This window comes from Alexandromys fortis, unplaced genomic scaffold (genome assembly GCF_014885135.2).
Source record: "Alexandromys fortis isolate MF-2015 unplaced genomic scaffold, M_Fortis_MF-2015_v1.1 scaffold_27, whole genome shotgun sequence".
NCBI classification, from domain to species: domain Eukaryota; kingdom Metazoa; phylum Chordata; class Mammalia; order Rodentia; family Cricetidae; genus Alexandromys; species Alexandromys fortis.
In genome coordinates this window covers 1,034,718-1,051,401 of record NW_026067952.1, presented here as the reverse complement: position 1 = coordinate 1,051,401, position 16,684 = coordinate 1,034,718, and the positions used below count along the sequence as shown (strand labels likewise).

Genomic DNA, 16,684 nt, shown 5'->3' with positions numbered 1-16,684 from the left:
AATCCTTTTGGGCTCCTACTATATAAAGCAGGCCCAGTGACAACATTTCCAGCTCCAGTTATAAATACGTGAGGATTTTAGAAGCTCAGAACAAACAGGCTTTCAATGAGACTGCCCCCAAAATGCTAGTCTCAAATACACCTCAAAGAGTTAACGACTGGTTGAAATAAGCAGCTAAAAACTTGAGGGGAAAAAAGTATGGGTGGCCCAGTGAGCTGTGCTTGCCATGTGAACATGAGGACCTGAATTTGATCCCCAGAACTCATAAAAAGTCAAGACCAGTGGTAGAACACAGCTACTCATCCAGTGCTGGGGAAGAACCTTGGGTTTGCGGCCCAGATAGTCTAGCCAATCAGCAAGCTCCAGAATCAAAACAAGAACATGTCCATAGAAGGATGGACGGACGGACGGACGGACGGACAGGTAGGGTATATGGCAAAAGGAAGACACCAAGTGTCAAGCTCTGGCCTGGCCACCACTGCCTCTCATAACACATGGGACGGGGGGCAGTTAAAACATAATATACAGCCAGGCAGTGGTGGCACACGCCTTTTAATCCCAGCACTCGGGAGGCAGAGGCAGGCGGATCTCTGTGAGTTCAAAGCTAGCCTGGTCTACAAACTGAGTTTCATGACAGCCAGGACTGCGTCACAGAAACACTGTCTCAAAAAACAAAAACACAAAAGAAAAAACCATAATATACAACAACTCAATAAGCTTTAAATTCTCATATAGTCAGCACTAAAACTCACCAGGCAAGAGGCTGGGAGTGGAGGCTGGTGAAGCTGCACTTACTGTGCATACATAAAGAGGTCTCTAGATTCAGTCACAGACCCAGGCAAAAAATAATAATAATAATAATAAGACACCAAGCAATACTCATTTGCAAGTCACTCTTTAATTACTAATGTAACCCTGGGTATCATGTTTGAGCCTGAAGAGAGAATGAGAGGCAATGCTGTTAAGAGAACAACTGTTCCTCCAGGAACATCTAGCAATGCCTGGGTATTTCTGATTGTCACATCTGATCAATGTAAAAGTGACCTCATATATCTAGAGGGCAGAGGAACTGGAGCACCAGTACAACACCATAGCTATAAATGGGAAAATACGCCATGTAGTCAGCGCTCAGAGAACAAAGCTCTCCACTACTGGCATCTGTCGAGTTCAAAGCAGTCCTGAGAACCTTGGCATTCCAACTGCTGTTAGCATCTTAGCATCTCCACCGCTGCAGCTATAACCCTTCACACAAACCACCTTCCTTTAAACCTGCCTTTCAGGGTTGTTTCCTATCCAGTACATGAGGGCCTTGTGAGAGATCAAACTGTCACTCATAGACAAAGGAGGCTAGAAGCTTGGAACACAAGTATCCTTAGGACTCACTGGACACCTGACTGTAAGGGTCCAACTTCCTCCATTGTCCCGCATCGTCTACTGAAGGGCCTCAGAGCCCAGCTGGAGAATATGCTAGTCTTCCTTTCAGGCCAACATTTACTTACACACAAGCAGCGCAACACAGAAGAATGACATGGAGGAGTCTTCTTTCAAAAGATCTTCATCTGCTGAACACCAGGGCCTCACATGAGCTTGCTGACACCAGAGTATCATAAAAACATGTATCTTTCATCTGAGCACTGGGGCCAGTCAGGGCTACATAGAGACCCTGTCTCAAAACAAACAAACAAACAAAAACAAAAAAAAGCCTCATACAATCTCACTGGGAAAAATGACAGGCATCCATAGTCTTAGCACTCAGCTGTGACAGGGTAGAGCAGATTCCCCTATGTATGCTGTGAATACCATTGGTTAATAAAGAAGTTGTTTTGGGCCTGTGATAGGGTAGAGCAGAGCTAGGCAGGGGAAATTAAACTGAATGCTGGGAGAAAGGAGGCAGAGTCAGAAGGAAGCCATGTAGCCCTGCTGGAGACAGATGCACGAACTTTACCTGGTAAACCACAGTCTCATGGCAATCAATACACAGATTAATAGAAATGGGTTAAATTAAGATGTAAGAGTTAGCCAATAAGAAGCTAGAGCTAATGGGCCAAGCAGTGATTTAAATAATAATTTTAAAAAAGAGTTAAACACAGCTTAACACCACAGCTCCTTTAAGAGAGGTTTTTCTGATTCAGTGGTAGCAGAAAAAAAGCCATGCCTTTTTGAAACAACGGCTTTCTGGGCCATGCTGCCAGTGCGAACTCTGGCTCTTTCAAGAGGACAAGCATTTAAATGGGATTTGTGGGCAGCATGGGCCCACTGGTTACCAGAGTTGAGGTGGTGAGGATGGCTCCCACCGGGCAGTATCAGAGGCAGTAAACATGCTTCCTCCATGTTAGACCGGGTGGAGCCAACAGGCAGGGCCATGTTGGCACTAGCCATGCCTACTTAGCATTTAATTAAAGAAAAAAGTAGTTCTGGTCAGAAAAGGATTATAGATATGCAATAAAGGCAGATTCAAATGAAAAAGACCTCTAAATGGGTCATAGTGTGTTTTAAAAAAATGTACGTAGGCTTGGGAAAGAAGAAAGAGTATAGAGAGTTATAAAAAGAAATGGTTTTAAAATAACAAAACAAAGTCTTTAAAGAGAGTACAGACAGTCATAGATTAAAGGAATAAAGATAATAAAATAAATATTAGAGTAAAAACAAGCCACTTAAAGATGGAAAATTCACAGAGTCTGGATTATGTATATTATTGTGTTTTCTTTGAATTTTTTGACTGTTAAAGAGCTCTGTAATGAGAGACATTTCGCTGTATGGATAAGTTAAACTAACATAAAGTCATCCTGACTTCAGAATTTGAGTCTAAGGATATGTTGCTTTGGAAAAGAGGTTCTTCTTTTGTTTCCACAGAAGATGAAAACATATAGAATCCTTCCAGACTAATGTGGTTTGATGGACCAAGACCACCCAAAAGGTCTCTGCGACACCACAAAAATACTTTACCCAACAAAAAGAAGGAAGCAGTTTGGAGAGAACTATGCCCAAATTCCCTAAATGATTGTTTATAGATGTTTGTTTACATTTAAAGGGGGCTATGATATAAAGATCAATACTTTGCATTGGTACAGATCTAGGTTTATTGACACTAATTTCAGGTCAATTTTGTTATGTGTATATTTCTGCTCTTGATTAAGGTAGTTTGTGCAGTTCATTTAAAAATGTAAAGTATAATTAAGAAATGTAGGTTAATAGTCATCTATAACAGTCAAGCTTGTAGTCATGTCAGTTAGATTTTCTAAGTGTACAGAGATATATTTCAGATGGCATTCTTCAAACCTTTCAAAGACTACAGAAGATGGCATTTAAAATGCTTAAGAATTTAGGACTTTTCATAACAATGAGACACATCTGCTCCTGGCAGCACCAATACATCAAAAAGGATGATGGGCATCAAAGAAGCTCCTTATGGAGTTTGCTAGCCATTTGGGCAGGAAACTGCTCTTGCCTGGACTGCTTGATGTTATGCTGTATGAACTGGACATGCAGACCCACAGAGAAGTGACTATGGGAGAAAGAAGGCTGAGTCAGAGAGAGGCCATGTAGCCCTGCTAGAGAAAGATGCTGGAACTTTACACAGTAGCCACAACCTCCTAGCAATATGCAGATTAATGGAGATGGGTTCATTTAAGAGTTAGCCAGAAATACGCTTAAGCTATTGGCCAAACAGTATTGCAAATAATATGGTTTCTGTGTGGTTATGTTGGGGCTAAGCAGTTGGGAACAAACAAGCAGCCTCCTACAACACAGCTGAGACAAGAGACTCATTTGATGACAACCTGAACTACAGAGTGAGGTCTTAGCTAAAATAAATAGACTTATACATACATATATACATATACATACAAACACACATGCAAAGAAATAATAAAAACAAGAGTAGAGCCTCACCTTAATTGACAGATACCACTTTACAGTGTAAAGCACCTTTTCTGGTATAGAGAAAGTACATGAGCATGTAAACCTCACAAAACCTTGTTTCTTTGTTTTTTAATTGCACGTAATGTGCTACAAAGTGGCAAGGTGAGAATATGTTTCTCACTCGGCAGTAAACGCAGGACCACCTAATGACACTGAGCACACTGGAATGATTTAATACACAGGAACGGGTCAGAAGAGGCCAGAGTTATATGCAATGGCCATTAGTCATACTAACTTTCAAATACAATTTCCAAGTCTTTTGTTTTGTTTTTTTGAGACTGGGTTTCTCGCCTTGGGCTCTTCTATAACTTGCTCTGTAGACCAGGCTGGCCTGGAACTCATAGAGATCTGCCTACCTCTGCCTTCCATGTGCTGGGACTCCGCCCAGCCCAAGTCTTAGTAGTAGTATACACCAAGTCGAGCACTTTTTGTTGTGGTTTGGTATTGTTGTTTTAAACAAGGACTTACTACACAGTCCAGGCTGGCCTGGTGGCAATCCTCTGCCTTTACATCTTGAGTGTTGGGAATCACAGGCATGAGGCACCAAGATTAGATAAACCCTTAAGAAAAAAAAATTAGCAGTGGTGTGTGTGTGTGAGAGTGTGTGTGTGTGTGTGTGTGCAGGCAAACATATACCACAGCATGTGTGTGGATGTCAGAAGATTAACTTGCAGGAATGGGTTCTCTCTTTCCATCATGGGATTCAGGGACTGAAATCAGGTCGTCTGGCTTGCCCAGCAAGCACTTTTAACTGCTGAGCCATCTTGCTTACCAAAGAGACTTCTAATTAACAAACTTTTCACTAATTAATGCAGATAATGTAGTATTTATGTTTCTGTATAATCAACACATCATTCCCCTTTGTAGAAGTGATCTCAATTCTAAAGAAACCTTTTATTCATTTTTATATAAGATTTAGTGTGTGTGTGTGTGTGTGTGTGTGTGTCCACAAAGGTCAAAGAGGTCAAGGATCCCTGGAGTTAGAATTGAGGTAGTAAGCCCTCAACCTTGGGTGCTGGAACTAAACTCGGGTCCTCTGGAAGCACAGGAAGAGCTCTCAACCACTAAGTCACCACTCCAGTCTAAGACCCTTATCTAAGACATTTTTACCCTAACTGCAATTCAGTTGTTTTCTGAAATTGCAGTTTCTCTCACTGTTGCTTTCCCCTCCCCTCCCCTCCCAGGAAACAATCCACAAACTCCAATATCATCCAAACAGCTGTAGCAAGGAAAGCCATGAGCACAGATATATGTCAGTCATTATTAGCTTCCTACACAATAATTCCCAAAATGACTGCTTTAAGATCAATGTCAAGTCAGTGTTTGATCACAGTCCTGGATACATAAATAACTGCACAAGAAAAATATAACCATATAACTACAAAACATTCCACTATGTACTTGGGACTCAAGAGAAACAAAGACAGGAAAGGATAGTTAGCTTAAGGAGTCCCACTCCTACTCACTTGCTAGACAACAAAACTCTCTACAATTGATGCCTGCAAACACCTGACTGCTCAGATCTCTGCACAGTTCAAGCCTTGAATGTGGTCCCGTATCACATCTGCCAAAGTCAAGTAGGCAAGGAGGACTCTTCTGCATACAAGTGTAACTCTTGGGTGGCCTGCTACAAAAAAACCTTCCTAGGGTCTAGAGCAGTGGTTCTCAACCTCTAGAAGGGTTCCCCTCACATTGTGGTGACCCCCAACCATAAAATTATTTTCACTGCTACTTTGTAACTATAATTTTGCTGTTATGAATTGTAGTGTAAATATGTTTTCCAAGGGTCTTAGATGACCCCTGTGAAAGGGTTGTTGGACCTCCCTCAAAGGGGTCACACCACACAGGTTGAGAGTCACTGGGATAGAGAGATGGCTCACAACAAGATGGCACTTGTTGCTCTCACAGAGAAACCAGGTTAGATGTTTAGCACGCACATGGTATGTCACATTTTTCAGGAGATCTAATGCTGTCTCCTGGTCCCCACAAGAACCAGGCAAGCATGTGGTGCACACATGTATACATCACTCATACAAGTAAAATAAATACATCTACGTAAAAATACATATCATAAATGAGAAGTCATCCTTAATTGTTCCTCCCAGAAAAACCATTTACCTCAAACAAAAGTTTAAAAAAATAATTTAATTCCAAAGCTAGGTATCACCAGTGGCGCACACCTTTAATCCCAGCACTCAAGAGACAGAAGCAAGAGATCTAGTACTACTGGGATTACATAGAGACCCTATTAAAAAAAAAAAAAAAGAAAGTCTAATTCCAACAGCCTCCCCATCCATAAACCTCATTTTCTTTTCTCTCCCTAAACTTTACCAGGCTCTTAATTTCCCCTTCCCTACAGCAGTTTAAAAATAAACCCAACAGTCTGGGAAGGTGCTGTACAAGCTGTCAAGGGAGGGAAAAAAAACAATAGTTCCATCCCGCGAAGTCCAAGAACTACAGCAGTGACCAGCATGGCAAGCTATCACTAAAGTCTAAGAACTACAGCAATAGTGGGGGCAGTGGTGGTGCACACCTTTAATCCCAGCCCTCAGGAGGCAGAGGCAGGCAGATCTCCCATGATTTCAAGGCCAGCCTGGAGCTAGTTCCAGGACAGGCACCAAAAACTACACAGAAACCCTGTCTCGAAAATTAAAAAAAAAAAAAAAACCAGTATGTGTGTATGTGTGAAAAATGAAAAATAATAAATCACTCATAATAAACATTACCTGGTTACTGAAAGAGACACATGGAACAGAAAAGCTGCCGTGACTGTGAACTGCTGACCCAAGGTAAGGGCTCAGGATAGACAACAACGCTAAATAGGGAGAAGCCTATGTCATACCCTTTCTTGAAGAACACCAGTTGGGTGGTGGTGGTGGTGGTGGTGGTGGTGGTGGTGGTGCACACCTTTAATCCCAGTACTTGGGATGCAGGGGCAGGTGGATATATATGAGTTCCAGGACAGCCAGAGCTGTTACACAGAAAAGAACACCAGCTATCTCCTGAGCTGTCATCTGCCACTGGACTTTACTAAAAGTGATACATTGACTATAGACTTATTTCTTGCTTAAAAAAAAACTTTCAGCTGGGCATGGTGGTACATACCTTTAATTTTGGGGAGGCAGACAGGCAGATCTCTGTAAATTCAAGGGGAGCCAGGGAGGCTTGTAGTTCAGGAGATGAGTGATTCAAAAGGAAGTGGGAGAGAAATGGTCCAAAAAGCAGCTTACCCATGAACACTAAACTACTACATCAGCCAGGCTCTTAGAGCTGGTGGGAAAGACAGCAATAGATACTGACCCTGGAAAATTCATTGTGATTGGAAAACCGAGGTGCCCCCCTCCAAGAAAAAAGTTAACTGGAATTCATTCCTCAGTATCATCACACACAAAAAAAAAGTAGCAACCTTCAAAAGTTAATTAGAATCTTAGTGCTTTTTCCAATAAAGCAGAATATTATAATTCAAAAGAAAGTTGTTGTTGTTGTTGTTGTTGTTTTTTTGAGGCAGGGTTTCTCTGTAGCTTTGGAGCCTGCCCTGGAACTAGTTCTTGTGGACCAGGCTGGTCTCGAACTTACAGAGATACAGAGATCCACCTGCCTCTGCCTCATGAGTGCTAGAATTAAAGGCAGGCACCACATGCCTCTTTTTTTTTTTTTTTTTGAGACAAGGTCTCACTGTGTAGCCCTGGCTGTCTTAGAACTTACGGCAGTGCAGTCATATCCAGTCAGTCGTCTGTTATGACTGATCAGTGACACTTACTGCCTTTGGCCTTGTGCTGCCACGGAGGTGGTGTGTGATGGGTGACATTTCAGAGGCTACTGTGAAATCAGAAGGGATGAATGTGCCTCACCCAATAGAAGGGTGTTCTCTTCTCAAATGAAGTGCGTGTACAATACTGCTAGGGTACCAACTCCTTCCCTCAGGAACATGTCTTGTGATCGCAGGTCTTGCCTTATTTTTCCATGTCCTTTTTTTTGTGGGGGGGGTTGGGATTCAAGACAGGGTTTCTCTGTGTAACAGCCCTGGCTGTCCTAGATCTCACTCTGTAGACCAGGCTGGCCTGGAACTCACAGAGATCCCCCTGCCTCTCCCTCTGAGTGCTGGGATTAGAGGTGTGTGCCCCGGCACAGCTCCACAACATCTTTTTTGGAGGAGTGAGAGAGACAGGTCTCATGGAAACTGAAACAATCTCATTCAAGGTATGCAGTCACAATTGGCCTTGGATTCCTGATGTTCCTACCCCACCTTCCAGACGCCAGGATTACAGGCTTAGGGTACTAGACTTGCCTGAAATCCATGCTTCCCATAAGTAGAATTTTTATGAAGTTTTATGTTTTACAGAATTCCCTGAGAGAAATGGGAATACTGCTTGCTGATGCTGTAATGTATAGAATGCTGGGCAGCCCTCTCTGTCAGAGGCTAACATACCCAGCTAAGGCAGATTAGATCTGAAGCCTACAGTTCTGTTGCCCAACTTACCAACTCCACCCCCTGAGGCGCCATGACCCTTTACCTGGATGACAGGCAAGTAGTCAGAGAGATAAGGTCCTTTTAGTTCACTGTAAGAGTAAACGTCACTGTGGCAGTGTTTAGACAGCGCCTGTGTGCTGAGGATGAAGCACTGAACAAACAGAACACAAGAATGTTGTTTCTGATTGCACACTCCTTTGTTTGGTTGGTTTGTTTTGTCTGAGGCAGGGTTTCTCTGTGTAGCCGTGGCTGTCCTGGAACTCACTTAATAGACCAAGCTGGCCTCGAACTCAGAGATCTGCCTGCCTCTGCCTCCCAATAAAAATGTGAGCCACCATGCCTGGTAGTGAGATGCAAATGCCTCCCATCTGTGCTTCTGGAGTGTACTTTTATTAAAGAAATGAACACAAGACTCCTGGGGTTTGTCACCTCCACTTATAAGGTGACATCAGTTTTAAATCAGTCTGCCCAAAATAAATAAGTAAATAAATCAACCTGTCACTAGTGTGAGAATGAAAATATTAATATTAGATACTGGCAGGAATTTCCTTTAACTCCCTTGAAAACAGTTCACAGTGGTTTTTTTTTTTAAAGATTTATTTATTTATTATGTTTACAACATTCTGCCTCGATGTATGCCCGCACACCAGAGGAGGGCGCAGATCTCAGTACAGATGGTTGTGAGCCACCATGTGGTTGCTGGGAATTGAACTCAGGACCTCTGGAAGAGCAGCCAGTGCTCGCTCCTAACCTCTGAGCCATCTCTCCAGCCCTTCACAGTGGTTTTTAGTTCAGAGCACTGAGCTGCCAGCAGGAGCTATTTAAGCCCTCACCTGGACCCTTTGACAAGCCCCATGGAGCTACTTCTAACCCTACCATTTCCTGAGGGTGAGAACAAAAGATTTGGTCAACATTTTCCTGGTGCAAAAGTTCAACAGACAATTAGCCTTAAAAACAGAGATTTTTCAGTCAAAACCTAATTGGAAGTAAAAATCAACGAAGCTCTTGGCTTTTAAAAAAGATGAAGGCTGGGCATAGTTGCGCACACCTTTAAATCCTAGCACCCAGGAGGCAGAGGCAGGTGGATCTCTATGAGTTGGATGCCAGCCTGATTTACATGGCAAGTTCCAGGACAGCCAGGGCTACAAAGGAAGACCCTATCTCGAAAAGAGAAAACTAAAAAATAAATAAAATAAAATCAACCTTAACAGCTGAGATGGAGCTAAGCGGTGGGGCATTTGGCTAGGCCCACCCTCAGCACAGCAAAACCCACAAACCCCAGTGAGCATCATCTGAAGCGTGTCCTGTGCTGTGCACCAACTGCCGCAAGACAGACAAGCATGTTAGTACAAGTGGGGTCGGTGATAATGGTACAGTAGGAAGGACCTAAAGCGCCAAGACTAAAATTTTAGAAATTTCGGTATGTGTTGGAAACTTTCTAATAAAATGTTGGGAGAAAGTAACCATAGCAACTCACAGGTCTTCTCATGTTCAGTCCTTTAGTTTGCAATGCCTATACTTTAGAGCAGCATAACACAACAGCTTTGATTCTACTAAGGAGTTTTTGCTTTTGTGTTTAAAAAAACCCACGGAAAATTCCACACACGTTATCCACTAACAGGTCTACTGTAAAACAAGTCAAGAAAATACTGTCAATAGTTTTTTAAAATAATTTATTTAACTTTAAGTGCATTGCCGTGAAGACATCAGATCCCAGAAAACTGGAGTTACAGTTGTGAACTGCCATGTGAGTGCTGGAAATTGAACCTGGGTCCTCTGGTGCTCTTAACCGCTGAGCCATCTCTCCAGGCTCCCATTGACAGTTCTGAAGTCTCTAAAACTCCAGGCTAAGAGAAGGCCTTGCAAGCAACTCCAAAAGCTGTCAACTGAGGGAGTAACACTATCATTTAAGATGGCCCCATACAGCATGGAGGTCATAACACCCCTGGGAGGGACCTGTGAGAGTCAGACTGCAGCGCACACAAAAATACCAAAGAAGAAAACTAGTAAAAGTTCTATGGTTTTCAAAAACCTGCAGCCTGGAAAACCAAGCAAGTCAACTCTGAAGGTACCTGTTCCCCCGAGGCTGGGTAAAAAGCCTCCAGGAAAGGTGCCCACACTGGTTCCTGCTGTTTGAGGTGCCATGATTACAACCGAAATGATGCTCTGGTTTAAACAACGAGCCAGGGGAATCCATGAATCAAGTTCATGGCTAAACTTAAAATAATTTATATATAAATGTTTTATGGATGAAACATAAGAACATGTATTTTGACTACAGTAAAAATTATAAGTACTCCAAAGTTTTACTTTAAGTCTAATGGGAAAGACCAAGTGGGTTTGGGATTTTGCTGTGGGAACTCCTTCAACCAAATACCTTTACGATACTGGCCTACTTTGGGCATGGTCTTATGTACTACATATGTAGACAAAAACGGGGGCTTGACTGCTGAAGTCGAATCCAGCACCCACCCCCCCCCCCCCCCCCCCCCGCACACACACACAGAGGACTGTAGATCACTACTCTTTCTGTGAGTTTATCCCTTAATAAATTCTGTGAGTTTTACCCCTAATAAATAAACATTCTGGGCTATTGAAAACATTTTCATACTGCAACAGGTTTTGTTTTGTTTTTTTGAGAGAGGGTTTCTCTGTGTAGACTTGGCTGTCCTGGAACTCACTCTGTAAACCAGGCTAGCCTCAAACTCACAAAGATATAACAGCCTCTGCCTCCCAAATGCTGGGATTAAAGGTGTGCGCCACCACCACCTGGTAGACCAAGTGTTTTTAAATATTTTCTTCCTTCTTAGACATGGAATTCAGGGATTAAGAAGAGGCTCCTAGGGGCTGGAGAGATGGTTTAGCAGTTAAGAGCACTGGCTGCTCTTTCAGAGCACCTGGGTTCAATTCCCAGCACCCACATGACAGCTCACAACCATCTGTGACTCCATTCTAGGGAATCTGACTTCCTCTCATGGATATATTTGCAGGCAAAACATCAATGTACATAAAATAATAATAAATAAATTACTTAATTGATGTGAAGAGGCAGCCCCTCTCCGCCACTGGAGCGGCAGAGCACTGGCACTGACCAAACTGATGCACACTGCAGCCCAGAAATAACAGTCACAGAGAAATTGAGTAACAGCAGCAAACATTTACAACATTCTGGTCAACCTCAACGTTGGAAAAGATCTGCTTTTAAACAAGAAAAATACCAATCCCTAACCTGGGGTTGCACACTGCTCACAAAGCTAAGGATCTTAACACTCAGCCAATGCGTGGCTTGTAAACACTGCAGGGGCCCTTCAGACAGCAATTCAACACATGGTTTGGAGTTTTGCAAAACCAGAGATTAATCCTAGAGCCTTGTGTGTGCTAAGCAAGTGTACCACACTGAGCTACAGCCCCCAAACCTTTTTTTTTTTTTTTTTTTACTTCTGAGACAGGGTCTCTCTGCCTGCCTTGGTCTCCCAAGTGCTAGGATCAAAGGCATTCACCACTGCTCAACATTTCAATTGTCATCAACAGCTGAGGAACACTAACTCAGTTCCTAAACAGAAAGAAAGACTGAAATCTGGGCTCTACCTTGAGGAGGGGAATCTGCTAATTCTACAGCTGCTTCCCTGCTGTGCATAAAGCCCAGGTCAACAAAGAAGCCAGACAAAAGAAAGACAGTGGTGGCATAAGCCTTTAACCCAGCACTCAGGAGGCAGAGGCAGGTGGATCTCTGTGAACTCGAGAGGCCAGCCTGGCCTACAAGAGCTAGTTCCAGGATAGGCACCAAACAAAGCTACAGAGAAACCCTGTCTTAGGGGGACGGACGGACAGACTGTCAGTTCCAATATACTGAGAAATGGCATTTTATTAACAGTTTAACAGTTAACCTAAGGTGATCTGGTTAAAGTCAAAATGAGTAAGATTATGGATAGGTTTAGGGTTTGTTTCAAAATAAGTCATCTTAAAGGAGGGAGTTCAAGAAAATAGGAGACTGATCTTAGCTAGGAGTTGATAATTGCCAAAACTGGGCAACCAACTTACAGCGCCCTCTATAGTGTTCAATTGTCATACTTAAAAAATAACTTCAGAAGCCAGGCTTGATGGCTCACACTTGTAATCTCTGCACCACTGTGGATGAGACAGGAAGACTGATAGTTCAAGGTAAGTCTAAACTAGATATACTGTCAAAAAAAAATAATAACTTCAGGTTCTCCACCACAGCATATCACTTTTCCTGGAATTGCCTTAATTGTTGACATGGTAAAGGATATGCTCAGAGCTGCTTGCAGAATCGTTTGCTTAGGGGTTGTTAGAAAGTCATTACACTCGCCAGGGCCCATGGTGGCGCACACCTTTAATCCCAGCACTCTGAAGGCAGAGGCAGGCGGATCTCTGAGTTTGAGGCCAGCCTGGACTACAGAACGAGTGCCAGGACAGGCTATAAAGCTACACAGAGAAACCCTATCTTGAAAAAAAAAAAAAACCTATTGTACTCAACAATTTATGCTAGAAACTATTTCCCAACTGTTACAAATTTTAGGAAGAGTCAAAACGAAAACACAGAGGCTGCCTTGCATTATTGAGATGGCTGTGATATAACCATCTCCAATTACTAAGGAAATTGACTGCCTCAAACAATCTGGTGGTAGAGGGGCTGAAGAGATGGGCAGGTCAGGAGAAGCATCATGCACAGAGATACTGTCTCTGAAATTAAGGTAGAGAGCCACCACGGAAGAGCAGCAAGACACCAGAGGTTGACCTCTGGTCTCCACAGGCACACAGGGTCATGCATCATGTGTACACTCTATCACAAACACAAAGGTAAAACACACACACACACTAACATACACAAAATAATCCTAAGGCATAGAAAAGTCGTTAAGCACAGCAAACACCATATTACTTGTGCCTGTCTTTAAGGAAGGGTACGCCAATGTCACTAAGCAGATTTAAAACAAACAAACAAAAAGCAGACACTTTGAGACAGCTCAGCATATAAAGTGCTTGCACAGCTAGGAGCCCCAACAACCTACTGAACCCCAAAAGTTGTCTTTCGAAGTCCACACAGCTGCTGCTGCTGCTATTACACTCAAAAATAAAAACAAAAGAATTTCATCTTACTAAAAGAGAGAAAGGCTGAGTCAGAAGAGAAAAGATGGTCCTCTAAAACTCACCAGAATGGCCGAGACTGGTCCCTCCACACTCACCAACTACAGTTTTTAGTTTTCCCTTCAACAAGTAACGAAGTCGAAGTCGTTCATAATTTACATTTGGTAGGCAGAGATGCCTAAAAGACCAAGACCCTTGTTTCTATCTCTGCTAACACCTTCTCAAGAATTACAGTTGCCAGCAGATGAAAACAGACGGACCTGAAAATGGGCCCCCACATCACGCCGGGTAAAACGGAACAAAATAAAGCTTCCACAAGAGCCAGCAGTGTTGGCACAGGGAGGGAGGTGCGGCCAGGGCTTCCGGGAAACTGCTAAATGCGACCCCGGAGTGAAAGAGAAGTTCAGTCAAAGAACGTTTAGAGCTGTGGATGCGACCAGAAAGGCAGGGCTTTCACACCTTTGCATACTCCATCTCCAGAGCCTAACACACAGGAGGGCTCCAGAAAGGTCTGCTGAACCCAACGGGCGCTTGTGCCAGCAACTTCCACAGAAAAAGAAATCACAAGGTTCTAGCTGGTGACCGGGAAACATGGGACAGATTGTTGAGCTTGGGGGAACCGACGAAGTCCCCACAGTTGGTTCTCCAGAAAGGACAGCTATGTCTACATCCATACTTTGCCTGCTGCCGTGTCCCCATTAAGCGCGCGCCCCTTTCTGATGCTAGGCAAGCACAATGCCCAGGCGCTGGCAGTGGACACGCGGGTTCTTCTACCTCGGAGGAAACCCAAATGGGAAGGTAGGTCAACTTCTGTCCAGTCTGCACCCTAAATTATACCTTCATATCACGCTAATAAATTATGCAAACCGTTTATTGGGACACGGTGTGGGTCTGGCACGCTGATAAGCTCTTTACACGCCCCATTTCACTGCACCTTCACAGTCTTAAGAGGCAGGGACAGGACTGGGACGGGATTAGTCTTCTACCTCCCCCCCCGTTTCCCCTCACAACTGAAACACAAAAAGAGTATGAAGTGACTTGAGAAGGGGGCAGAGCCGGGAATTGGCACCATGTCCCACGGCTCGGCAGTGGCCGCAGCACTGTGCACTGTGCACGGCGCCGAGACCTGGGGGGCTCCGGATCGACCCAGCCCCTGCCCGCACCCCCGCCTAACTCCGGCACCGGGCCCACGAGCGCCGCGGAGGGCCCGCCTCCTCCGGGAAGGCCCCGCGGGCGGAGACGGGCCTGGGCCGCAGCTCGCGCGCCCGCGAGGCCTCGCCCACCCGCCGCCCACCTCCCGCGGCCGCCGTGCCTACGGGGCCCTACCGAGGCCCGGCCCGGCCGCCTCACCTGGCTGCTTCCCTGGAGCTCGTACCCGGGCCGGCGGTCTTGGGCGGCGGCGAGGAAGAGAAGGAGCAAAGGAGGAGGGCGAGGAAGAAGGGGCCGGGAAGGAAAGAGGCGGTGTAGCCGCGGAGGAGGCGGGAGCCGCCAGGCCGGGGATCATAAGAAGGGGGAGACGACACAGACGCGACGACCGCCAGCGCAAACGCTGAAGAGCGGCTCCGGCGCCCGCAGCCCGGCAGGAAGTGACGGGGGAGGGGCCGCGCCCGCCCCCAGCCCCCGCCCGCCTCCATACCGGCCCCACCCCCACCGCGGCCGGGACCACAAATCCCGGCGGGCGCCGCAGCCTGCCTGCGCCCTCTAGACATGCTGGTGCGTCAGGGGCCGGCATGGTTCCGTCTGGTCGGGGCATGCTGGGAGTTGTAGTTTTGCAGGAGCTCAAGCTGGGCCGGGAAAGCGGGCCTATCTTCCTTCTCTCTCGGCTTTGTGTTTCCTTCTATGCAGACACTCCTTCTTTATGTCAACATTTGTGAACCTGCTGCCGTGTGCAAGGTCAGAAGCCAAGAAAACGGCGAGAGTGCACAGGTCCGTGCTCTCGTGGAGTTTACATTCTAATGCAGAACAGGTGTTTACTGGTTGCTGGCACAGGACTCTAAACAGAGTGTGATTCTGTGGACAAGAGGCTGGTGCGGTTTTATTTGATGTGGTCCTGGGGATTGGACCAAACTTCTACCACTGAGTTCTATCACCCGCTCACTATGTAGGTTTTTGTTTTGTTTTGTTTTTAAAGATTTATTTATTTATTATGTATAGTGTTCTGCCTACATGTATGCCTGCGCCAGAAGAGGGCACCAGATCTCGTTAGAGATGGCTGTGAGCCACCATGTGGTTGCCAGGAATTGTACTCAGGTCCTCTGGAAGAGCTGTCAGTGTTCTTAACCTCTGAGCCATCACTCCAGCCCCCCCTTGTTTTAATTTTTTAAAGTGTGTATGTGAGTGTGTGTTTAGCTCACTTCAAGTGTGTGTTATATAAGGGAAGCAAGATTGAAAAGCACTTCTGAGTCCAGATAAGCAGTTCCCAAATTTGCTGGAAACTTATTACACTGGACTAGTTCTACATGTTAGAGGGTCAATAGCAAGAAGATGTCCCTGGCTCGCACTGCAAATTCCAGCACTTGGGAGGGTGTGGCAGGATTGCTGGGTTCAAGGCCAGCCTATGGTACTTATTGAACTTCTCCCAGAAAGAGACTGCTGCCAGTATGTATATACTGCTTGTAAGCCCCGTGTGGGTGTTGGTAATCAATTCCAGACCCCTTGGAAGAGCAATGAGTGCTTCAATCACTGAACCATCTCTCTGGATCCCAAGAATTTATCTTTTAGTAGTTTATATGTTTTACTTTATGTGTAGGAGTCTTTTGCCTGCGTGTGTTTTACCTGGGGCTGAGAGCAGAAGAAGGTGTCAGGTCCCCTGGAAAGAGAGTTACAGAAGGTTGTGTGTGGTTGGTTGAGTTTTTTGTTGTTGTTGGTTTTTGTTTGTTTGTTTGTTTGTTTTGTGTTTTGTTTTTCAAAACAGAGTTTCCCTGTGTAACAGTCCTAGCTGTCCTGGAACTGGCTCTTGTAGACCAGGCTGGCCTCGAACTCACAGGGATTCACCTGCCTCTGCCTCCTGAATGCTGGGATTAAAGTCCTGTGCCACCTCCACCCAGCAATGTGGTTGGTTGTTTTTTAAACTCTTACTCTTTGACTCTTTTGGGGGCCCACTACCCAACTCCCAAATAAAAACAGAAGGATCACCAAGAGTTCGGGGGAGATAGTTCAGTTCTTCCTATAAAGGTCTGAGGA

General features: G+C 44.9%; 1 protein-coding gene across 4 annotated transcripts in view; it reads right to left on the bottom strand.

The window, feature by feature from the left end:
* Stau1 (staufen double-stranded RNA binding protein 1) overlaps positions 1-15,095 on the bottom strand; it is a 38,987-nt gene extending 23,892 nt beyond the window's left edge. For 2 of the 4 annotated variants that reach the window (XM_050151085.1, XM_050151086.1), the window contains exon 1: positions 14,852-15,095. In XM_050151085.1, the coding sequence (XP_050007042.1) occupies positions 14,852-15,005 (154 nt within the window). In that variant the 5' untranslated portion in view covers positions 15,006-15,095. The remainder of the gene's footprint in view (positions 1-14,851) is intronic. The other 2 variants (XM_050151088.1, XM_050151087.1) reach the window with 2 other exon arrangements.
* Positions 15,096-16,684: the final 1,589 nt, after the last annotated feature.